Source organism: Sphaeramia orbicularis, chromosome 14, assembly GCF_902148855.1.
Source record: "Sphaeramia orbicularis chromosome 14, fSphaOr1.1, whole genome shotgun sequence".
Classification (NCBI taxonomy): Eukaryota; Metazoa; Chordata; class Actinopteri; order Kurtiformes; family Apogonidae; genus Sphaeramia; species Sphaeramia orbicularis.
The window spans coordinates 51,250,581-51,276,427 of record NC_043970.1 but is presented as its reverse complement, the minus strand read 5'-3'; the positions used below and the strand labels follow the sequence as shown (position 1 = coordinate 51,276,427).

Below are 25,847 nucleotides of genomic sequence, written 5' to 3'. Positions count from 1 at the left end.
CGCTTCCATGACGACAGCTGAGGCGGTGCATTGTGGGTGTTGTAGTTTTATGCAATTCTACTGTTACTGAACCACTGTATGTGAGAAGGAAACTGTGTCCTCGACCTGTAGAGCAAAATAAATCTAGAAAAGACACGTGGGACGTGTTTTGCAGATTCGGTAAGGAAATAAACTGTATAATCATATTTCTGGATTTACATTAGTTTGGAAAATAGCTCAAAGAAAGAAATCTGATAATTTATTCACCACACAAGTTGAATTTCAGGAATCAGTTTAACCCTTTGATGTATGAATTATGAGAACCTTTGTCAAGATTTTTTTTTTCCTGAGTGTTTATATTCCTCTTTAGGCATGAAAAAAAAAACAGTGTGATTGAATTTTTTTTAATGACCCTATGTTTTAATGGAGTTCCAAAAATGTCCACTCCACTAATTTTTGAAGCAAAGAAACATATATTTAACTCTTTCATGCATGAATTATGAAAACCTTAATCAAGATTTTTTTCCTGCGTGTTTTTATTCCTTTTTAGGCATGGAAAAAAAAAAAAAAAAACATGCCGATTGAATATTTTTATGAACCTGTTTTTCATGGAATTGCAAAAATATCCACTCAGTTGGACACCATGAGTTAAATTTTTGAAGCAAAGAAACATGTATTTACTAATATTCTGTGTGAAAACTATGAAACAAATTATTTTAATGCTGCTAATCTGATGTTTTGTCACATTTTAACATAGTCTAATATTAGTTATTACTTTATGGAGATAATATGTAAAAAAAAAAAAAAAAAAAACTCTTTTGGTTTTTTAAAAAAAAGTTAATTACAGTCTAATAACAATAACAAGGAATTGACTTATACTCAAACATGTTACTGCAGATCAGGTTTATCAAGAACAGCAAAGTCACAGCAATGGCACGTCCGCTTTATTGGCTGATATGGAACTAAAACAATAAAATCCATGAATAAAAAGATAACTGCTTTGAATAGCTGTCCACTGTATTGACCACTATGCATGAAAGGGTTAAAACGCAATAACAGAAAGTGATATAGTGTGAAAACTATGAAATAAAAACATTTTTAATGCAGCTAATCTGATGTTTTCTCACATTTTAACTTATGCTAATACTAGTTGTTACTCGCTTCATGGAAATAATATGCAAAAAAAAAAAAAAAACTTTTAAGAAAACTGTTAATTACAGTCTAATAACAACTAGCAATTGATTTACAGTCAAACATGTTACTGCAGATCAGGTTTATCTAGAACAGCAAAGTTACAATAATTGTATGAATGTCAGTGTATGAGATGGTGCATAAGTGTTCACTGTGTTGGCTGATATGAAACTAAAGCAACAAAACCCATGAATATACAAGAGAACAGCTGTGGAATAGCTGTCCACTGTAGTGACCAATATGCATGAAAGGGTTAAAAACATATAAAACTAAATTACTGATTAAATACATTAAATTGAAATCTATTTAGTCAGCAAATTTAAATCAATTAAATAATAAGAGGGTCTGATATTGAAAAATACTATATAAAATACCACAATTCCAACAAGTGAATATCAAAAGATCACATTGAAGATTAGATTATATTAGATTAGATTAAATTATATTAGATTATATTAGATTAGATTAGATTAGACTGTATTGATCCTTTGGGCAGAGCCCTCCGGAAATTGAAAAAGAGCTGTTATATTGAATTTCTACACATAATAACAGATCTGATGATTATTTCCAAAGCTCATTATTAAAAAAACAAAAACTTACCCAGGTTGATGAATTTTATGAAATAAAAAATGTATTAAGACTGTCAAATTCTAAAAACCTTATGGAACTGTCCAACTGTATAGTGAACTCTTGAAGAGACATTTCATAGTGGATTTTTAGTCATAATGTTAAAGTAACATCATGATTTTTTCTCAACAGTTTCTTATTCTTATCATTACTATTCAATAATGCATTTGTTTAATCATGTATTTGTGTTTCTCTGTATGAAATGATGTTGAACACATAGTTTTATTTCATTAAAAATGTTTTGTATTTGTTGCAGTTTTGGAAAAACCTTTGCACTGATAGATAGATAGATAGATAGATAGATAGATAGATAGATAGATAGATAGATAGATAGATAGATAGATAGATAGATAGATAGATAGATAGATAGATAGATAGATAGATAGATAGATAGATAGATAGATAGATAGATAGATAGAGTATATTTTCTGTAATGTTCCAAAGTCATGTGAAATGTTTTCATTTTCCTTTTAGATGCTTTATTGAACTGTGTTTTATGACTAATATTCCCCAAATACTGTTTACAAATCTCTGTACATAGATAGACACCAGTGTTAAAAATGAAAACAACATAAAAAAGCTTCTGCAAACAGATTTGTGTAAACAATATATGTACTATAATTATTATATGCATGTTTTCAGTTATGTTTTTTTCTTTGTTAAAGATGATGATAATGTGAAAACTGTCATATTCATAATAAAGAATTTCTGTCCTCTCACTGGATGATAGGTTGACAGTAACTGTAAATATTTGTCTCAAAGATGCTAAAAGGCATGCAGGAGTTGAATAATATCCCCAAAACAAAATACTACAATCAGTAGTTGTCTATAAAATGATGCTATTTGTAAAGTATTTTAGATTTCTAAAGAAAATCCTAATGACGCACAGGCTCCACTAGTGAATTAAAACATGCTTAGTTTATGTGTAAATGCATTTGTTTCTTTGTTCTTTAATCACAGTCCATCCATCCATAGTTTAACAGAGTGCGAATCACTCTCCTCCTCTTGTAGTCGTACTCCGTCTGTCCGGATCCAGATGAAAAATACAGGTAACCTAAAGACAAGAATAGAATTATTTTTATTTCCAAAAGCAGGAGGAGTGGTTGTCCACATTTGTCTACATTCGATCATTTCCTACCTCTGTTCTCAAAAGCAGCGTCCACTTTGGAGCCAATTCCAGGGAACTCCCTCTGAATCCGTTTGGGATACCCACGATCCATTTTACCCCGTCTCTCATTGTAGCTATAAACACAGAAGGATTGTGAATATTTAGAGAATGTCCAGATTCAGACATGTTTTTTTATTATTTTATTTAACCGTTATTTGACCAGATAAAATCCCATTGAAGTCGAGGTCTCTTTTACAAGGGTGACCTTGCCAAGAAGTCAGCAGCACGCACCATAATGAAAAACAGGGCGGAAATAACAACAAATTTAAAACAGGTCATAATTTAGTAATAACACAAAGTAATGACAAAAGTTCAATAATATTTTTAAAGCGTAATGTAGTTTAAGTCGGCAGCAAATTTTGCAAGATTTCGTTGAGGTCGGCAAACAATTAAAAACATCAGCACTGTCCAAAGGATTTTCACTGTCTAGTCCAGGGTTGTCAAACTTATTTTAGTTCCGCTTCCACATTCAACTCAATATGATCTCATGTGGGCCAGACCAGTAAAATAGCATAATAAATAGCATAATAATCTGCAAATAATGACAACTCTAAATTTCCCATTTGTTTCAGGCAAAAAAACCCCCATTAAATTATGAAAATATTTACATTTACAAACTATCCAAACTAAAAAAATTGTGAATAATCTGAAAAAAAGAAAATTCTTAACAAAAGTAAGTGCAATTTTAATAATATTATGCCTCAACTTATTATTTATACATGTTCAGTACAGATCAGATCTACAAAGGCACAAAACATTTAACACCCCTTTAGCCCTATCAGCCCACCCGCGGGCCGAAAAAATTATATTAATATTCATCTACTATAAAAATATAATAAATCAGGACAATGAATGTTTTTTTCAACTTTTGCTCAAAGTTTAGACCCTAATGTTAATAAAAGTACATCAAAAGTGCATTTTAGTGCAAACTTTAATGTTCAAACATGATTTTTAATCTTTGTGGGGTGAAATATACGCTATTAAAATCTCCGACACGAACAATTAATTTATGCATATCATCGTCAATCCAGATGAAAAAAACACAGGCAAGGATAAAAAATTCTAATTTCTCTTTTAGTTTGTTACAGTTTACTCAGGCATAGTAATAGATACAATATTTTAGACAATGGGAATAGATTCTGTGAGGTCTCTAAATGTCCACAGACACCAAGAACATCCATGTGAACCTTATTATTGTGAAGGAATTCTTCATTTACTTTGGGTATGTCTGTTTAGGCGTTTTTCCCCTGAAAATATGGTCAGGGTTAAACAGGTTAATAATAGGCAGAATATTGCTCAGATTACGCTTAATTTTCCCTAGAAATTTCACCTTATTCACATTTTATTGTTTAAAGCAGCGTATGACGTTTATCACCAATTTTTCATCAAATCTGTAAAACCCGAGCGATAACCTAAGTATCACAAATCCGTTTTTTTTTTCCGTGATTACGCACCTGAATCAGTTCCCTCACGGTGAACAACTTTGAATTTGACTCCATCACAAGCAGTCCGCGTGTTTACATACCAAACCAACACCGAAACCAAACCGTCATTTGGGCCTTTTTGGAAGTCCACGCAACTGCAGCAGCAAGACGCAATGAAGCGTTTCCATGGTGACGTATGGGTTAGGAATGTAAACAAACAGACTGCTTGTGATGGAGTACACTTCGAAGTTGTTCACCATGAGGGAAGTGATTCAGGTGCATAATCACGGAAAGACGAACAGATTCCTGATACGTGGGCTATGACTCAGGTTTTACAAATTTGATGAAAAATTGGTGACGAACATCATGCGCTGCTTTAAGGATAGTTTGCAAATGTAAATATTTTCATAGCATAATATTTTTTTCACATTTAAATCAAGAAGAAAATTTAGAGTTGATACAATTTTTAGGTTATTATGTTATTAATTTACTTTAGATTATATCGGTTTGTGTGGAACCTGAACTATAACCAGTTCAACACCTTAGACAGTTAATATCTTCAGTGCCATTTTTGCACTTTGTAAATTCCTCCTGCGGGCCGGATCAGACCCTTTGCCGGACCAGTTTTGGCTCACGGGCCGCATGCTTGACACATGCGGTACGATGATATGGGTACGAAAAGCTTGTAGTGAAATGAGTTCTGTTTTTTTCAGCTATGATTGCAGAGGATTCTAAATAGAGAGGGCGGAAAAACTGAAGGTTCGCGTCCCCATTTCAGTTTGAACCTTGAGAACATTCAGATAATAAATATCAAAAGTCTGTAGGGCATAATGGTTACTGGTTCTCTGAAGTAGAGGAGACAGATATGATGGAACCAATCCAAGACGAGCCTTATAAATCAGAAACAACCAATGAGTGAAACTTCAGGAGTTCAATAAAGGCTACTTAGCTTTAGCATGCAATTCACAAAGGGGCGTGAGGCGACTAAAACCGGTGATAAAACCTAAAGTACAGTCCTACTATATAATGCACGTTCTGTGTCCGTCCAAACGATGTTGCAGCACAGGAGGGCGTTTGTACGGATTTTCCTCAGCCTTCACACGCCCGATCGCCGCCAAACGCGCCAAATGAATACAAACATTACCTGACTATCTACTCCGCACAATTTTATGTCCATATTCAAATGTTGTGAGGTATGCTGGGAGAGTTTAGCCTCTCATGCTATCGAACAATGGCACCACGGGTACAATGTCGCTAGTGTTGTTAATGTGCCTCCAGAGCGGACCTACCTCCAGTACTGGTTCTTCACAAAGAACAGAGTCCTGCTGGTGGTCGACACGTGGACTGCAGCATCTACGCTGGTTACAGACGAAGGGAAGCCAAAGTCTTGGATTGGTTTGGGGTAACCAGGTTGGACGAAGCGACCGATGACTTTCCAGTAACGATCACCTGTGACGAAAGCACAGCAGGAAACAAAGGCAGAGATGTCATTGATTCTGAGGTTGTTCTTCTTCAAAGACAAGAGGCGTTTCTCAATATGAAGTTCGACTTTGAGTATGGTCTTGGTAAGAACGGCCCCAGAGGACGGACTTCCTAAGAAAACAAGTCTCTCTGTAATTGGAACGGTTGGTGCTTGTGAACTTTCCTCCCTGGCTCTGCTGTATTTCTGCCATCGGTTCCCACAATCCACCACAATATGTCACAGATTTGATTTGATTGCATTTGTATTATTGAAAGGCTATAAAAGGCTTTTTAGTCTCCCACCTGACCCAGGGCCACCATGAACTGATTACACTCTATGTATTCATCATAACGTACTCCATGTGTCATCCCCCCCCCCCCCCCCCCCCCCCCCAGTCTCTCTATATCTCTATCGCTCTCTCTTTTCTCCTCCTTTACTCTCTCTCTCTCTCTCTCTTTAACCCCAACTGGTCAAGGCAGACAGCCATCCTTCAGGAGTCTGGGTCTGCTCGAGGTTTCTGCCCTCTAAAGGGAAGTTTTTCCTCGCCACTGTCACCAATCACAAATGTTTGCTCCTGAAGGATTCTGTTGGGTCTCTGTAAACTTCATTTGATTCTGATTTGAATTGATAAAGCACTTTGTGACTCTGTCTGTGAAAAGTGCTCTATAAATAAAATTTTACTTTACTTTTACTTTTATTGTTACGACCCATTGGTGGGTCGTAGGGTCATTCTGTGGGTGTGTCCACTTTTTTCTTGCGTGAGTGGATTATATGTTGCAGGTGTCAAGCCAGATTCTCCCCTGTGATTGGAGCAGCAGCTGGAGGCGGACCTTTAAAGACCGCGGAGCTGGGCCCGACCCCCGTCGCTCTTCCTCTACTCCCAAACCCGCCTTCATTCCGCCAGTGTTCCTGTTCAGAAGTAGGGGTGGGCTGCCCTGTTTGTTTTATCTCGTTTTCTCCCGTTTTTGGTAAGGAAGGTTAGACCTTGTATTTTGGTTTCTTTTATTTTGCAGGTCAGCCTAATTTCTCATTAGTGCAGTTTTGTTTGTTGTTTTGGCCAGAGCCCACCCCGAAGTTTCAGTTGCCTTTTGTCTAGTTTTCAGTATCCTTATGTTGCACCTGGTAAAATAAATCACCTTTTTTGTTAAACTTGCACAACCCGTGTCCAGGGTTTTTTTCTCTGTGGCTTGGGAGTGAGGAAAAGTGACAACACTCTTCATGTTGCACCCTAGGGTCCCCTAGCGTATGATTATATTATATTACATGACACTTATATTTTTTAGACATTTTGTATGTTCTTCAAAACTGGATAAACAAATTCCGTTGAATCCCATGTCATGATAATAGACATATTTTCTTACTATTCTGCCTCTGGCGTGTGTTCCAACATATATCACATCATCTGGTGACGGTCATCGACTCAGTTAAACATTTCTGAGGTAAGTCATCTTTGAGAGTAGCCTGAAATGCATCATGGGATATTTGCCATCCAAGTCTACACAAGTCACCAACCAAGCATCTGTGTTTTAAGCTAACAGACAAGAACAACATCCAGGAATTCCATCTGACCTTGGTTTGTGCGAACTTTTAAATGGAACAGTACTTAGGCCTCGACTGATTACCTTTCATGAGATTGCGAAAACAGAAGAACATGTATTGAGAAATGCGTGTTCACTTCTATTGGATTCATTTTTACCTTCGAAGAGGATGGCATAGGCATAGTTGCGCCTCTTATACGCATAAGCAGCGTCGACTCTTTGGATTCCAGGCCAAACAGACTGAATCTTCCTGGTAGTGATGCCATCCCAGTAGCTCCTCTTCTTCCAGTAGTATCTGAAAAAAAAAAAAACACTTCAACATTAAAACCTGGGCCATTTTTTTCTAGTCAGAATCATTTCCTTATAACCTCATAATTATAATTACACACAACTATATTTTTGCACACTTATTATGTATATATTAGTTTAATTATCATATTGATAATATATTGTGTGGTACATATTGTACAAATTGCTCTTCTAATTTTGTGTCTAAATAGTGTTTTAATATGTATATTTAGTGTGTGTGTGTTTATATTTATTTATTTATTCATTTATTTCTGTTGTATTGATCATTTCTTTCCTGCTACTCTTCATTATACTTGAATGGAGGGACTGTAACACCCAATAATTTCCCCCTGGGATTAATAAAGTATTCTGATTCTGATTCAATGTAATGCAAAACAATGGATTATCTGATAGTAAAAGCTTCATTTGTTTAAATCAAGTTATGATCAGAATAACTGTGCAACATTGATCCTTTTACTTGACTGGTGGTTTTTATTACTGATCATGGTTTTTATTCTAGAAATATATTTATTTTTATACTTGACAAATATTTTTTATATGCATATTTATTTTTATCTTGTATATGTAGTGCCTTGCATCAAAATGTCATTTTTAGATTTAAATCTGAAATGACAAAGTCTGTCTGTGTCTAAAACAGCAAATATGAAATGCATAGTCATGGCTTCATTAAGGGGAGTTGTGTATTTGCTCTTCTTTGTACTGTTTAGTGGTTACGTAGATGTATAGAATGTATTATTGCTACAAGGTTTGTGTAGCGTTACCATGGTAACACAGACAGAACTGCAGTTGATTCTACACCTTTTGTCTGATGGAGTGCTGCATTTCATTTCGCACTAATATCTCACCCGTCTTTGAAGAAGTAAAGATTGCTGTCAATCAAAGCTGCAGCATCAAAAATCAGGTCTCTGCTGCACCTGTCTGGAACAGGTTCTGGCGTGGGACCAGGTTGTGGTTGAGGATCTGGTCTGGTGGTCGGCTGTGGACCCTGGTCAGGTGTGGTCACTCTTGCACCTTTGGGACAGAGAACACAAAATCTTCTGTTATCCGTCAGAGATGGAGCTGAATTTTTGACATAAATACCCATTAGTATCAGTGTTGTTGGGGCTCTCACCGTACAGCGCCTGTATTCCCTGCCTGTCATCATTCGGTAGTGTGTATCCCTCGATATTCACATACTGGTAGGTTGGAAACATCAGCGCTGTTTTGTCCTGAGAATGAGATAATCCCAAAGCATGGCCGAACTCATGGGCTGCCACCAGGAAGAGGTTGGCTCCTACATTCACAGACTGATAATGTTAGAATGGGAACAGCAGGTACACCATTAGTTTTCATTATTAACCATTTAAAGGTTCAGTGCGTGATCTGTAGTGGCATCTGGTGGTGACTTTGGAGATTGCAACTGAGTGAACACCCCTCACCTCACTGTCCCCTATGATGGGCACTAAAAATGCAGAAGAGGCAGCTTTTGGTTTGGGGAATTTTTAGTAAAAAGCAAAGTATGCGTCTCATTTTGGTGCATCTACCTCCAGAGATCCTGACCTCTATTTATATTTTCTTGTCTGTATCATATTTTAACCCTGGAAAGACTGAACCATTAAATAATTGATGGAAAATTGCAATTTTTTGAAACTGGAGCCTTTATTGGTCCTTCTGAACAACCCCAGTTTTTTTTTTTTCAAATATCAATTTCCATATATGACTTTCATTTTTGTATCATATTTGATACATCGGGTCTCAATGCTCAAATATTATTGTTTTTGAACAAACAAAAACATAATATAAGACAAACATGTCTAACAAATTGGTAATTTCTTTTCAAAGTTGTTAAAGTTCTGCCTCCTTCCTCATTAATGACAGTCTTTTAGTGTCACTGGAAAGGCCTCTGGTGAATGAATTCCTCCCCCCTGGCGGATTATCTGTGTATTGCATGTATCTAATTATATACATCAGGTTTTTAAAGAAAAAAAATATCACACTGATCATGCAGAGGGCTGCAAAACTCATGCATCAAATACGATATGTCTGGTGTTATAGGGTTAAAGTCCTTGATGTGAATTACCCCTAGAGAATTGTGTGTTATGAATGGTGCAATATAAATAAAAATGCATTAAATTGAACTTCATTTTCTATTTTCCTTTCATTTTATTGTGTTCGGGATGTTTCTGAGAGTCAACCTTCAGGCAGGGAGTTTGTAAATGCAGTTAATAATAGAATTTCACTATATAAATGCTAACTAACTCTGGCTCTCATCTCTACTGATTGTTGTTGTATGTTGTGTTTTGAGATAAATAAAGTTGTCTGTATTGAACTGAACTCTTCTCCTTCAACTTTTTCTGCCTTAGAGACAAAACCCAGGGAAAAGCTCAGAGAAGTTTCAGTCACTAATGGATCTGTTGGAATATTCTAGGAGAGTTATGCAAAGGTGTAGGAGTGTTTATTTGTACTTTTAGAACATAACCACTGTGACATAATCAGGGAATAATATTTATTTTTCTTGATACACCTCGTGCTCACCAGTCTGTAGCTCAGATGACCACAGCTCGATCTCTGTCGTTCACTGAGTGGAGGCAGTTCTGATTGCACGTGTAAGCAAGAAATGTTACATAATATTCCTTTAACTAGGGATGTAACAATATGAAAATTTCAAATCATGGTTATTGTGACCAAAATTATCATGGTTATCATCATTATTATTATTGCGGTAGGGTTGAAATTGTGCTCAAAATGTTCAAAAAGTACTAATACACACACTGAAATAATTTAACCAAGTTGTATTTTGAAAAAAACAACAACAACAACAACAACAACAAAAAAACAATAAAATAATTGGTACAATGCACTTTCTGTTGCAGAAACATTGAAATATTAACCCTTAGGGGTCTGAGCCTTTTTAGGCCATTTTTCAGTCCTTTTGATTTTGCCTTTATACACTATATTACCAAAAGTATTCACTCACCTGCTTTGACTCTCATATGAGTTTCAGGTCCATCCCATTCCTAGTCTATGGGTTCAGTCTGACGTGGCTCCACCCTTTGCAGCTCTAACAGCTTCAACTCTTCTGGGAAGGCTGTCCACAAGGTTTAGGAGTGTGTTCATGGGAATTTTGGACCATTCTTCCAGAAGTGCATTTGTGAGGTCCCACACTGATGTTGGACAGAAGGCCTGGCTCTCAGTCTGCGCTCTAATTCATCCAAAGGTGTTCTATGGGGTTGAGGTCAGGACTCTGTGCCGGCCAGTCCAGTTCATCCACACCAGACTCTGTCCTCCATGTCCAAATGGACCTTGCTTTGTGCACTGGTGCACAGTCATGTTGGAAGAGGAAGGGGCCAGCTCCAAACTGTTCCCACAAAGTTGGGAGCATGGAATTGTCCAAAATGTCTTGGTCTGCTGAAGCATTCCCAGTTCCTTTCACTGGAACTAAGGGGCCCAGCCCAGCTCCTGAAAAACAACCCCACACCATAATCCCCCCTCCACCAAACTTTACACTTGGCACAATGCACTCCCACAAGTATCGTTCTCCTGGTGACCGCCAAACCCAGACTCATCCATCAGATCGCCAGATGGAGAAGCGCGATTGGTCAGTCCAGAGAAGGTTCCTCCACTGCTCTAGAGTCCAGTGGCGGCGTGCTTCACACCACTGCATCCACCGCTGTGCATTGCACTTGGTGATGTATGGCCTGGATGCAGCTGCTCGGCCATGGAAACCCATTCCATGAAGCTCTGTGCGCACTGTTCTGGAGCTAATCTGAAGGACACATGAAGTTTGGAGGTCTGTACCATTGACTCTGCAGAAAGTTGTCCACCTCTTCGCACTCTGCGCCTCAGCATCTGCTGACCCCACTCCGTCAGTTTACGTGGCCTACCACTGCGTGGCTGAGTTGCTGTCGTTCCCAAACACTTCCACTTTCTTCTAATCCAGCTGACAGCTGACTGTGGAATATTTAGGAGCCAGGAAATGTCACCACTGGATTTGTTGCACAGGTGGCATCCTATCACAGTTCCACGCTGGAATTCACTGAGCTCCTGAGAGAGACCCATTCTGTCACAGATGTTTGTAAAAGCAGTCTGCATGCCTAGGGCTGGATTTAATACACCTGTGGACATGGAAGGGACTGGAACACCTGAGTCTGATTATTTGGATGGGGGAGGGAATACTTTTGGATATATAGTGTATATTTTGCTGAAAAAGTCCCTTTTTCTTCAGTTTTCTCTGTTTTTGATATAATAACCCTCAACTTTAATCTGAACTTTTATGAACATCTACATCAGGGCTGTCAAACACATTTTAGTTCAGTTCCACATTCAGCTAAATTAGAACTGCAGTGGGCCGAACCAGTAAAAAAATAACATAATAATATATAAATAATGTCAAGTCCAAACTTTCCTCTATGTTTTAGAGCAAAAAAAGTAAAGTTACATTATGAAAAGGTTTACGTCTCCAAATTATCCTTTCAAAAGATGTGAAGAACATGAACAAACTGAAAAAATAAGTATAATTTTAACAATATTCTGCCTCAGTTTATCATTTACACAAGTACATTATAACTTACAGATCACAGCGGATCAACAAATACACAAAACACTGAGTAACAGGCAGAATATGGTTAAAATTGTACTTATTTCTCTTAAGACATTTCAGGTTATTCACATTTTTTGCAAAATTCTACTTTGTTTTAGTGTAAATACATGAAAATATTTACATTTACAAAGAGAACAATTTGAAGTTGTCATTATTTCTATGTTATTATGATCGTATTTTACTGAATCCTGCCCACTTGAGATTGAATTGGTCTGAATGTGGAACCTGAACTAAAAGGATTGTTAATATATTAGTGTAATTTTTGCATTTCACAAATTCATCCCAAGGGCCGGACTGGACCCTTTGGCGGGCTGGATATGGTCCCCGGGCCGCATGTTTGACACCTGTGATCTTCATGATCAGTGAATTACACTACCAGTCAAAAGTTTGGACTCACCTTCTCATTTAAATGACATGAGATGGACCGCAGATGGCCAACAGTGTTCAGCATCACTGGGAACTCCTTCAAGACTTTTGGAAAACATTTCAGGTGACTACTCCATGAAGCTCATCAAGAAAATGCCAAGAATTTGCAAAGGAGTAATAAAAGCAAAATGTGGCTATTTTGAAGAATCTAAATTATAAAACACACTTTGAGTTATGTCACACTGTTTTTTTTTACTACATAATTTCAATTGTGTTCATCTATAGTTTTGATGCCTTCAGTGAGAATCTACAATGTAAACAGTCATGAAAATAAAGAAAAACCAGGTGAGTCCAAACTTTTGACTGGTTGTGTAAATATAGGAAAAGATCAGATTTTCACTGAAAAAATACAAAATACAGAGGATTATGTCATAATAAATTGTGATAAATCACTTTAGAAAAGTTAAATATAGAGAAAAAAAAGTATTTTGGAACTGCCTTCAAAAGTAACACTGCTTCACAAAATTGACCTAACTCCAGTAAAAATGCATAGAATATCAAGGGATATCTCATCAGTGTGTCATAGATGCAAAAAGAGGGAAGGGACATTCATGCACATGTTCTGGGACTGCGACCTTTTCAAAAGTTATTGGAGCTCAGTTCACTCTTTCACTCAATCAGTCTTGGATTTACAATTTGATTTAAGCAGCAGTCTGTATATATTAAACTAGAAGCACTCGGAGAGTGCAGACCTCCGCCAAGGCTGATCAGTGCCCCCCCCCGTGGGCCCCCCCACCCCCGATCACCACCAAAATTTAATCATTTCTTCCTTATCCCATTTCCAACAAACCCTGAAAATTTCATCCAAATCTGTCCATAACTTTTTGAGTTATGTTGCACACTAACGGACAGACAAACAAACAAACAAACAAACAAACAAACAGACAAACAAACCCTGGCAAAAACATAACCTCCTTGGCGGAGGTAACGACACATGTAAGTTACAGTTAGATCATAAAAAATGCAGGATACTAATTTTGATCACTTACTTCGCAAAGAAATGCATACTTTTATTTTAGAAGAATGACTCCCCTCCATCTTTTAAGATCTTCCATGACCAACTGTCTTCTTTTTTACCTTTAGAGAAACTGACTTTGGATAAATATAATCGGGGCCATCTCTTTAATGAATTTTGGTCGCCTTTACTTTCTGGTATGGAGAAAGTTTGAGTTTGTAGATCATGAATACTGCCCTATTATTGCTATTTATGTTACATCACGCATAATTATGCTCATGCTTATGTTGTTACCCTTATTAATGTTGATGATGATGAATTTTTTTTTTCTATTATTATTATTATTATTTTTTTTTTTTTTTAATTTTTTTTTTTTTTAGACATGTATATTTTTGGTCTGTTACTTTTGAGTGTGTTTAGTTGATTTATTTCTTTAGGGATGGGAGGTGGGAAGAATGCACAAAGGAGAACTGTAAAAAGTGAGACCCAGAATGACTATGTTTGTACTGTATCTGGAGGATTCTCTTGTGTGAAATAAAAAGATATTTAAAAAAAAAAAAATTTTTAAAGTAACACTGCGTCTTTAAAATTCGGTGGAAGGAACTGGATAAATGACTCAGTCTGAGATGACAAAAAGTTCAACATTTTTTATCAGCAGGTGAATGTACAACTAATGAAAACATTATTTTGAGTATGGCATTCATTGCACTGAGATCCACTAAATCTAATGCTCTGAACCTTTAAAGAGTGTTTCATCAGTGTCAGAACCTGTTGAAGTCAGAGTCCATGTTTCATCTTCATCAAAATGGGTGTCCCCTCCATGTCCGTCTCCAGGGGAAAAGGCATGGGCCAGGACGCCGTTGGGTCCATCGAACGGAGCGAAGTCTCCATGGTCTGGTTTGGAACAGAGAACAGGACGCTGAAAAGCAGATCCAACATCGTCTAAACCAGGGGTCTGCAACCTATGGCTCCTGAGCCAAATGTGGTTCTTCAGCCTCTCTTTATGGCTCCCCACGTCAAAAAACATAAGGAGCATTTTGAAATGACCTGAATGAACCATTACTTTTTAACATTCTTATAGGCCTAAATCAATTCTAACATTGTCCGTCTGCAACAATGTGCAGGCTATATACAGAATGAAATAATTTTTTGACAGTTAAACTAAAATGTATGTCACACTACATTATTTTCTTGCCAAATTTAATACAAGATTCTCAGTTTGCATTTGTTAATAGTTTGGCTGTTTAAAAGTCAGCCCATATACATGAAAGTTGAGCTTTTTATCTATTATACAATGTCATTTTCTTTGGATATAGTGTACATCATTAGAAAATTGTACTAATTTTGAATGTTTTTTTTACTGTAGTTGTATCATTTCATAAATGCACCAAATGTTACATTATTGTAGTGGAAATACAAAGTTAAATAGTTAAATAACAAACTAATCACAAATAGGCTACAGGAGAACAGCCCCCTCACGGTAAAAGATGAGTAGATGGGTTTAAATATTTTTCCCTTGACAATAATAAAAGAAAATTGGGAGCAGGATATGGGCACAAATATTACTGATGATCAGTGGTTACGTATACTTCAAAGAATCCACTCCACTTCTATTTGTGCAAGACATAGTCTTATTCAGTTTAAAATTGTACACAGACTACACATGTCTAAAGTTAAGCTGTCCAAAATTTACCCAGGAGTTAATCCTATTTGTGATAGACGTAGACAAGCACCTGCTACTCTCTTTCACACTTTCTGATCATGTTCAGGTCTAACCACATTCTGGTCTTCAATATTTGAAGTATATTCAATAATTTCAGGTCTGACCATTGCTCCGTGCCCTTTTATTGGACTTTTTGGTGTACCATTAGAAGATCTCCCTCTACAAAGGCCACAATTAAATAGTATGGCCTACTCCTCCCTTTCAGCACGGAGACTCATTCTTTTAAATTGGAAGAATAACAAACCCTCCTCCTTTGGCAGATGGATATGTGATGTCATGTTTTTTCTAAAAATAGAAAAGATTAGATACACAAGGGGTCAATGGGGAAGTTTAAGGTGGTATGGCAACCTTTCATTTCTTATGTAGAACAGCTGACAGTGCACCTTGACTCCAGTTAATGTGTTTTGTGTACAAAAAGTTTGTGATTTCACAGTGGAACCTTTTTTTTTTTTTTCTTGTATGGTGGCTTATTCCTCTGTTATATGTCTCAGTGTTTGTCTTATTTTTTGCATGTTTGGAAAACTAAAAATGAAGAAAAAAAATACATTGATAAAAAAATTTTATATTTTTCCTATGGCTCTGGTCACATTTTTTCGTCTTTTTTGAGTCAAAAACAGCTGTTTTGATTGTAAAGCTTGCAGATTCCAGGTCTAAACACTGAAGGTGGAACGGCGTTACCTTGAGCCTTGAACTTGATCATAATGTCAGCTTCACCGCTGTAGATCTGCTGGAAATCCAGAGGAACCACATCGCTGTAGAGTTTCAGAGCGTTCGCTAGGGTGACGTCCACAACGCTTTGGGTCAAGTCTGGAGTGTAGTCAGTGATTCTGAGGAAAAGGATGTTAGGCAGGTTAAAGCTGCAACACAAATCAGGAAAAACACCCCCTGGCCTGTAGATCTCTACTGTCTGTTTGAACCTTTAAAGGCCCAAACAGCTGCTGGTGACCAAAAGCCTCTACTGATGGAAACTGTTTAATACCTGTTGATCCACTAATCCTATCAATGCATGTAAATAATTGGTGTAAAATACAGTTTGTCATCTTTTCATGGTCATCAGATATGACCCATTTGGACGTTCAGAGGCTCCGTAGTTACCATGGAAACACCGTCATCTTCTCCAAATGACAAAATAACAAAATAATGTGGAAAAAATAAGCTAAAAATTAACTAAAATGCAACAAAAAAATAGTAATTTCAGCAACAAAATGAAAAAAAAAAACCAGGAAGATTAGCCAATAAAATGAACAAAAATGAAACATAAATAAACAAAATAATAAGTAACATGAAGAAAACAAACCACAAAAAATAAAATATGCAACAAAAACAAATAAAATAACATGTAAAATGAATAAAAATGAACAACATAATAAGTGTGTCCGTAGTTACCGTGGAAACACCGTCATTTTCTACAACATTGATTCACCAGTAAAACCCATGGAGTTGGATCAATGACAGTGGATGGACACACTGGGTGTATGATCAGTCAATGATATTTTTTACGGAAAGAGTCACTTTTGCTTCAGTTTTTGCTGTTTCTAATATAATAACCCTCAACTTTAACCCATGAAGACCCACTGCTACTTTTGTGGCGGCTCCCAAATGAATTTTTCTCTATATGTAACCTATCTTAAATATTTTATCTTCATTTATTATAATATTATCTTTCTTTATTTTGAGTTTTTTCAGTGTAAATCATGTATTTTCCTATATTTAATTTACTGATCACATGGATGTTCATCAAAACTCAGAGTAAATTCAAAGATTTTATATCGAAATAGAGAAAACTGAAGAAAATGTCACTTTTTCAGCAAAGACATCGCTAACTGAACATAAACTAAGTGTGTCCATCCACTGTCATTGATCCAACTCCATGGGTTTTACTGGTGAATCAGTGTTGGAGAAGATGACGGTGTTTCCACGGTAACTACGGAGCCTCTGAACATCCAAATGGGTCATATCTGATGACCATGAAAAGATGACAAACTGTATTTTACACCAATTATTAACATGCATTGATAGGATCAGTGGCTCTAAGGTTATTAAACATCTGACATCAGTAGATGGTCTTGGTCACCCGTGGTTGTTTGGGTCTTTATGGGTTAATCTGAGCTTTTATGAAACTCTACATGATCAGTGAATTAAATATAAGAAAATACCAGATTTCAACTGAAAAAACCTCAGAACAAAGAAGATAATATTACAACAAATCGTGTTAAATCACATAAGCTAGGTTTAACTCTTTCATGCACGATTTAGAGAGAACCTTAATCAAGATTTTTTTTTCCTGAGTGTTTTTATTCCTCTTTAGGCATGAAAAAAACCCAAAACAAAACAGAAAACAATGCAATTTAATTTTTTTTTCATCAACCTATTTTTCATGGAGTTACAAAAATGTCCACTCAGCTGGACACCATGTGTTAAATTTTAAAGGCAAAGAAACATACATTTACTGATATACGGTGTGAAAACTATTAAATAAAAACATTTTAATGCTGGTAATTTGATGTTTTCTCACATTTTATCATACTCTAATACTAGTTATTACTTACTTTATTGAAATAATTTGCAAAAAAAAACCCAAACTTGTTGTTTAAAAATGCAATAAATAAATAAATAAATAAATCTTGTTCATTGCAATCTAATAACAATTTGCATATTTTTTGCATTCAAACATGTTACTGCAGATCAGGATTATCTAAAACAGTCACGTTACAGTAATGGTCTGAATGTCAGTGTATGGGATGATGCATAAGTGTCCACTGTGTTGGCTGATATGGAACTAAAACAACAAAACCCATGAATATACAAGAGAACAGCTGGAGAAGAACTGTCCACTGGAGTGACCACTGTGCATGAAAGGGTTAATAGAGGGAAAAAACCATTTAGGAACCACCATAAAAGTAGTAGTGGGTCTTTATGGGTTAAAAATTGACAGAATAAAAAGATACACCTATCTAACCTCACCCAACCCGGAGGGGAAAATAATTAACAGTTAATTGCTCTTCACCAACTTTGCGTTGTATGAACATGTCTCCAAGCTCTTGTTGTGCTGGGATGACCTACATTCACATAAAAAACCAAGAATTTATGAGGAAAATCTGAGCCTTGAGGCTGAAAAAAGACATTTGACATGTAAAAGTGGGAAGAACAGTAAGTTTATTCATATATACAGTATTTTAGCCCTGGTCAGACTGGTGTATTTCTGTACTTTAACCCTTTCATGCACAGTGGTCACTCCAGTGGACAGTTATTCCACAGCTGTTCTCTTATATATTCATGGGCTTTGATGTTTTAGTTTCATATCAGCCAACACAGTGGACGCTTATATTTCATCCCATACACTGACATTAATGACATTACTGTAACTTTGCTGTTCTTGATAAATCTGATCTGTTCTAACACGTTTGAGTGTAAATCAATTGCTTGGTATTGTTATTAGACTGTAATTAACAACAAAAGGTTTTGTTTTTGTTTGTTTTTTTTGCATATTATCTCCATGAAGTGAGTAATAACTAGCATTAGAGTATGTTAAAATGTGAGAAAACATCAGATAAGCAGTATTAAAATGTTGATATTTCATAGTTTTTACACAATGTAACCCTAACCCTAACATGTTTCTTTGCTTCAAAATTAAACGCATGCTGTGTAAAAAAAAAAAAAAAAAAAAAGATAGGTTGACTGAACTTAACTAAGTGAAGTCATTTTGTTGTTTTGACTGAGTTAATTTCAATCAACTTGTAGTGTCAAGTTTATTCCACTTTAAAACACAAGTTGATGCAACATGCAGTCTGATGACTCACCTTCCTGGATCAAGTAAGTTGAACTTGAAAATATTATTTGAGATACCTTTAAGAGATGCTGATTGAATTTATTTTATCAAGTTCCTACAACTGTCAATCAAGCTGGCTCAACATGGAACATGTAACTGATACAACTTGCAATTTGTGGACTCAACTTGCTGTGTCAAGTAATGTGGACTTCAAAATATTACTTAAGAGAACTAAAAAAAGATGGTGCTTAAACTTATTTTATCAAGTTACGGCAACATTTTTTTGTTTTTGCTCATGCTCTATTGAAATATAGCTTTATAAAAAAATATTTAAAAAATTCTATCGCATTGTTTTTTTCATGCCTCAAGAGGAATAAAAACACTCAGGAAAAAAATCTTGAGTAAAGTTCTCATAATTCCTGCATGAAAGGGTTAAGATGAAATATTGTGCCAGTAAGTGGATAAATCCTGAAGCTCTGCAGTAACATGTTTGAAAAACCATGAGTTAACTGCATCACTAATGTTAACTGTCTTATTTTAGTCAGTTACAATGAACTCAAACTTCTTTCTTCTTTTTATCTGTGTCTGCTTCAACTATAAATATATAACAAGGTCCATATTCTCTCTTACGTACAAAAACATTTTCAATTTTCAACCCAATAACGTCATATTTCACTTTTATTTCACAGTTTAGTTCTTACACATACATGTATTCCTGATAAATAAGAATTCGATTATTTCCCATCAGTGCTTAGTTTGTCAGTGTACCTTTTCCTGTGGGGTGCCTTTTGTAATCTGATGTATTTAAAGAGATTTGGTTATTTAATTTATGTTTTATCCTTTGGTTTCATATCCTGAGGAAAAATTAAGCAAAATTATCATATGTTTTGTAGATGCCACAGAGTTTGAGTAATAGAAACACCTCATATTTTTAATAACACACTTTAAAATGGTCTCTGACTGGACAAAAATCTTAAATCATGGGCTAATTATTATTTTTTTTAAATTATTTTTTAGATTTTACAGTGTTGATTTTTTTCTTAGTTATATCAAAATGATTGCTTCTTGCAGCTTTAACATTTACATTGAATAATTTTGAACACTTTTGCAGCTCCATCTTGTGATTTTGATTTTATCCTTCGGTTTCATATTATGAGAAAATGTGAAGTCTGCATATGATGCCAGAGTTTATAAAGTAGAAACACATCATATTTTTAATCCTGCACTTTAAAATGATCTCTGACTGGACAAAAATCTTAAATCATGGGAAAAATTTAATTATTTTTTTGATTTTACAGTATTGATTTTTTCACAGTAATATCAAAATGATTGCCTCTTGCAGCTTTAATATTTTGACTGAATGTTTTTGAACACTTTTGCAGCTCCATCTTGTGATTTTGACTTTTCTTTGGTTCAATATCACGAGGAAATGTGAAGTTAACATATGATGCCAGAGTTTATAAAGTAGAAACACATCATATTTTTAATAACACACTAAAATGATCTCTGACTGGACAAAAATATTAAATCATGGGCTAAATTTTTGATCATTTTTTTGATTTTACAGTGTTGATTTTTTTTCTTAGTAATATCAAAATGATTGCCTCTTGCAGCTTTAATATTTTGATTGAATGTTTTTGAACACTTTTGCAGCTTCATCTTGTGATTTTGATTCTATCCTTTGGTTTCATATTATGAGAAAATGTGAAGTCAACATATGATGCCAGAGTTTATAAAGTAGAAACACATATTTTTAATAACACACTAAAATGATCTCTGACTGGGCAAAAATCTTAAATCATGGGCTAAATTTTTTTTATTATTTTTAGATGTTACAGTGTTGATTTTTGCACAGTAATATCAAAATGATTGCCTCTTGCAGCTTTAACCTGTAGATTGAGTGTTTTTGAACATTTTTGCAGCACCATCTTATGATTTTGATTTTATTTTTGGGTTTAATATCACAAGAAAATGTGAAGTCTATATACAATGCCAGAGTTTATAAAGTAGAAACACATCATATTTTTAATAACACACTCTAAAATGATTCTATGAGTGGACAAAAATCTTAAATCATGGGAAAAATTTATTTTTTTTAAATTGTTTTTTATTTTACAGTATTGATTTTTTCACAGTAATATCAAAATGATTGCCTCTTGCAGCTTTAACATGTAGATTGAATGTTTTTGAACATTTTTGCAGCTCCGTCTTGTGATTTTGATTTTATTTTTGGGTTTAATATCACAAGAAAATGTGAAGTCTACATACGATGCCAGAGTTTATAAAGTAGAAACACATCATATTTTTAATAACACACTCTAAAAGGATTCTATGACTGGACAAAAATCTTAAATCATGGGAAAATTTTAATTATTTTTTTGATTTTGCAGTATTAATTTTTTTCACAGTAATATCAAAATGATTGCCTCTTGCAGCTTTAACATTTAGATTGAATAATTTTGAAAACTTTTACAGCTTCATCGTGTGATTTTGATTTTATCCTTTTGTTTCATATTTCAAGAAAATGTGAAGTCAACATATGATGCCATAGAGTTTATAAAGTAAAAACACATTGTATTTTTAATCCAACACTCTAGAAAATCTTAAATCTTGGGCTAAATTTAATTATTTTTTAGATTTTCCAGTATTGATTTCGTTCTCAGTAATATCATAATGATTGCTTCATGTAGCTTTAACATTTAGATTGAATGTTTTTGTTTTAACTCTTTCATGCACAGTGGTCACTCCAGTGGACAGCTCTTCTACAGCTGTGTAAAACAAAAAACAAAAAACAATGAAAAGAACAACAAAACCCATGAATATACAAGAGAACATACCTTTATTAAAGTTTTAAGACACTACATATCTTTTCTGACATGAATTGGTAACATTATGTAGATCTCTCCTGAGCATAAACCCCCAGAATCACAAGCCCTCTCCATAGTTTTCACACAATTTCTCATGTTTCTGTGCATCAAAAATTAAACATGTGGTGTCCAGCTGAGTGGACATTTTTGTAACTTTATGAAAAATAGGCTCATAAGAATTTTTTTTTTCATGATTGTTTTTTGTATGCATTTTTAAAAAATTTTTTAAATAATTTTTATTTATTTATTTATTTTTTATTTATTTTTCAGAAGAAAATTTTCAATCGCATTGTTTTTTTCATGCCTAAAGAGGAATAAAAACACTCAGGAAAAAATTTTGATTAAGGTTCTCACAATTCGTGCATGAAAGGGTTAACTCTGTCCTGTCATTTTCTACCTGTACGTGACCACAGGCTTGTCCCACTTGGGCTGACCGTCAAAGTGACCGTATCTGGTGACGTCGGTGAAGCCGCAGCGAGGCCGAGACATCACATCCAGGGTGTTGGAATCCAGCTGCCCCGTCACCTCCAGGCCGAAAAACTCCTGCATTTTTTTGAGAGTGTCCTCAAAAGAATCCAAAGAGCTTCGCCACACGTTGTTGGGAGCGCTGACCCCCACATCAGAGAAAAACTTGGACAGATAGTCCTGAATGAGACAAAAATTTAAGAGGTATGAATGATAAGATATTGCTTTTCTCTAAATTAGTAACAATAACAATAGTAAAACTTTTCTAATTACTTTTCTGATACATGTAATGCATATATATTATATTTTTACAGCTAAAATCTGCTCATTATACTGATGTTATCATAAAAAATCATCTTGCTGGAAGCATAAAAAAACATGCATTATCTGTAATACTGTGTAAAAGTTGTAATTCAACATTCGGTTTATTGGTTTAGTAAAGTTCTAATGTTCACACATATGCATTTGTCTCTGTATTAGAATCCAATCTGATATGTGTGAAATATGTACAGCTGGAAAAACAAATGGTTCAGGGTAAAAACAGCTTCTCTAAACCAAAGTGAATGTATTTAGTGTGACCTCCCTTTGCACTTAACATGTTTTTAACCCTTTTATTCAGACAATATGAGATTTATTGATGTTTTATACGAGTAATAAGCAAAAGGAAGCAAAAATGAAAAGAAAAAAATCTTCAAAATGTACAGAATAATCAACAAAATGAACTAAATAATCAAATAAAATGAGCAAATTAATCATTAGATGAATAAAATAATCAACAAAGAGAGTAAAAAATGACCAACATAATCAATAAAATGAACACAAATGAATAAAAATAATCAGATTTCATTCAACACGTTAAATATTTTTTTCTAATTGTTTTTGCTGCTTCTTGTCTTGGGGTCAGAGGTCACACTAAATACTGACTTTAACCTTTATAACCCATTTAGTTCAGTTTTTTTGTGTCTTTTACGGCTGTGTACACATTCCCTATATTTTCTTGTCGTATGTGAAGAAACAAAAGTGAGAAATAAATACGTATGTTCACCTCGACCCTGCAAAGACAACAAAGATAAAGGTGGAATAAGACTTTTGCACAGGACTGTACACACATGGAATATTGTTTTACATTTACAAAGTGGTGCATTTGCTTCGTCTGATGTGTATTTAAAGCTGACACCTGCTGCAAAAATCACAGAAACAGAACAGGTCTGTCTGTATGCGTATCTAATCTATCTACCTGCGTGCATTTGTTTGTTGTTTACCTGGGCTTTAGAGACGTCCTCCTCACTGGGTGGATTCAGGGGAACAGCTCCACAGACTGCACCCACCACCACTATTATCAGGGTTTTCATAACCAACGTTCCGTCCATGGTCCTTTCTTCTGCTGCAGAGAAAAAGGAAGCGCTCAGTGTATGAGTTTATCCTCCGTCTGGACCGCTGTAACGCTCCAGTTGCTTATGTCAGAAGTGGGGTGCATGATTGGGCAATAAAACATTCCTCCAGGTGTCTGAACAGGCCCATTTAAAGCAGAACAGAAGGGGAGTGATGGGCACGTTCAGGGGCACCGGAGGTAAAACCAGGTCGACACTCAGACCTGCATCAACACGAAGATGGAAAAGGAAAATAGAGCGGGAAAATCAACACAGCTGGTTTTTAATTGTATGTTTATGTGTTTGCAAAGGCTATCACTGCTGGCACGGTTTGTGTTTTTCTTTCTGTTGACTGATTTTTGACAGATTTTGTTTTTCATATTCAGTATTTTATTTCCTTTTTGTGTTTTTATTACTTCCATATGTTTTTTATATGTGGTGTTTTACTTCCAAAAAGATCCTGACTAGAGATGTCCGATAATATCGGCCCACCGATATTATTGGCCCGATATTGGCATAAAAATGTAATATCGGTGAATATCGTTATCGGTTTTTTTGCCTATCATTAAAACCAATAAAGTAATGTCTTGATTTCGCTGCCATTTACTGACGCGTAAATGAAGCATTGTTTGTAGCTGAAAGGAATGTGCGGTTTTAAAAATTGTACAGTAAAGTTGCCACACTGTAATAGACTCATGGAGGGAGGGAGAGAAAATAAATAAATATGGCATTTTTTCCACAACTTCAGTTGAAGTATGTATTCTTTGCACAGACAGTGTTTACATTTTGAAAGCCTTGTTGCATTTGAGAATGCATCCAATGGGGCATCACAATAAAATTAAGCATGATGTGTTAATTCCATGACAGGAGATATGTGATGTCACCTAAAATTAGTTTAATATCCCACATATATCGGCAGCGGTATCGGTAGTTATCGGAATTGGAAATTAATCGGACAATATCGGCATATTGGTTGTTGGCAAAAAAGCCAATATCGGACTTCCCTAATCCTGACAAATAAAAATAATACAACATTAACCTTATCACGCATGGCAACCACATTTGTCAACACATAGTTTCAGCTCCCTTTCCAAAGGGTTATAAAGGCAATATTCTCTAAACCACATGGGGGCAGTCGGGGTAGTATGGAAGGGGATTAGGGCCACTGGAAAAAAGAAAATTAAAATTAAGGTCTAATATATTTTTTGAAATTATTATTCTGAGAAAAAAACTTCAGAATTGTGACAAAAAAGTCAGAATTTTGACGTTTTTCAGAATTCGGACTTTTTTCTCAGAATAATAATTAAAAAAAAAAAAATTGGACCTTAATTTTTTTTTCCCTTAATGGCCCTAATCCTCTTCCGTACTATAGACCCTATGCAATACGATGAAAAAAAGTCTCATCTTAGTTTTAAAATGTTTACTGCTCTGTGATCTCATAAAGTTAACGTCCTAAGACCCAGCTATGGGTTTTCTGTCCATGTTTGTGGACAACAGTTGCACAGCTTTACACAAACACAAAACAAAACAAACAAACAAAAAACTGTCCACTGCAAAGGACATACCATAAAAACGTTAAAAATGCATCTGAAAAAACTGCTGCATCATGATGTTTCCAATATAGGCAATTATTTAATGAAAAAAGCCCAGACTTGTACTTTCCTGGGTCTTCTTAATAAAACTAAATTTAAAAGAACAAAATTCAAAATGCATTTCAGTTTCAGCCTAATTTTGAGTAATAAAATCAATCTAAAAAAGTCTAGATACTTTTTTTTTCATAATTCATGCTTGAAAGGGTAAAGATCTAGACAAAGGTTTAGACCAAATCTCAGAAAATAAATAGTACTGTGCAAAAGCTTTGTTTTTTCGGGTCGAAATGATTGTTATGTTCTGACACCACCTCGGTCCTTGCTTTTCCTTTGAAACTTTGTTTTTTTTTTCTTTAGGGCACGGGAAGGGGTACGTATGTACGTATACATCTATACGTACCTTTAA

At 35.3% G+C, this 25,847-nt stretch overlaps 1 protein-coding gene across 1 annotated transcript; it reads right to left on the bottom strand.

Annotated features, from left to right (window-relative positions):
• Positions 1-2,432: 2,432 nt before the first annotated feature.
• On the bottom strand, positions 2,433-23,903 carry LOC115432518 (macrophage metalloelastase-like). Its single transcript, XM_030153389.1, has 10 exons — positions 23,745-23,903; positions 22,415-22,662; positions 16,060-16,208; positions 14,427-14,552; positions 8,810-8,971; positions 8,544-8,709; positions 7,548-7,684; positions 5,679-5,838; positions 2,936-3,039; positions 2,433-2,851 (listed from the first exon to the last, which is right to left on the bottom strand). Exons 1-10 carry the CDS (start codon positions 23,850-23,852, stop codon positions 2,748-2,750), a joined length of 1,464 nt encoding a protein of 487 aa, XP_030009249.1. The 5' UTR covers positions 23,853-23,903; the 3' UTR covers positions 2,433-2,747.
• Between the last annotated feature and the right edge of the window lie 1,944 nt (positions 23,904-25,847).

Bases quoted from the DNA above. Each gene is read 5' to 3' on its own strand.
- LOC115432518 (XM_030153389.1), bottom strand. From the start codon at position 23,852: ATGGACGGAACGTTGGTTATGAAAACCCTGATAATAGTGGTGGTGGGT. The intron at 8,710-8,809 runs GTGAGAGCCCCA...TCTGTCCCAAAG, and splicing joins GGGAATACAGGCGCTGTACG to GTGCAAGAGTGACCACACCT. The intron at 5,839-7,547 runs GTAAAAATGAAT...CTTTCGTCACAG, and splicing joins CTATGCCATCCTCTTCGAAG to GTGATCGTTACTGGAAAGTC.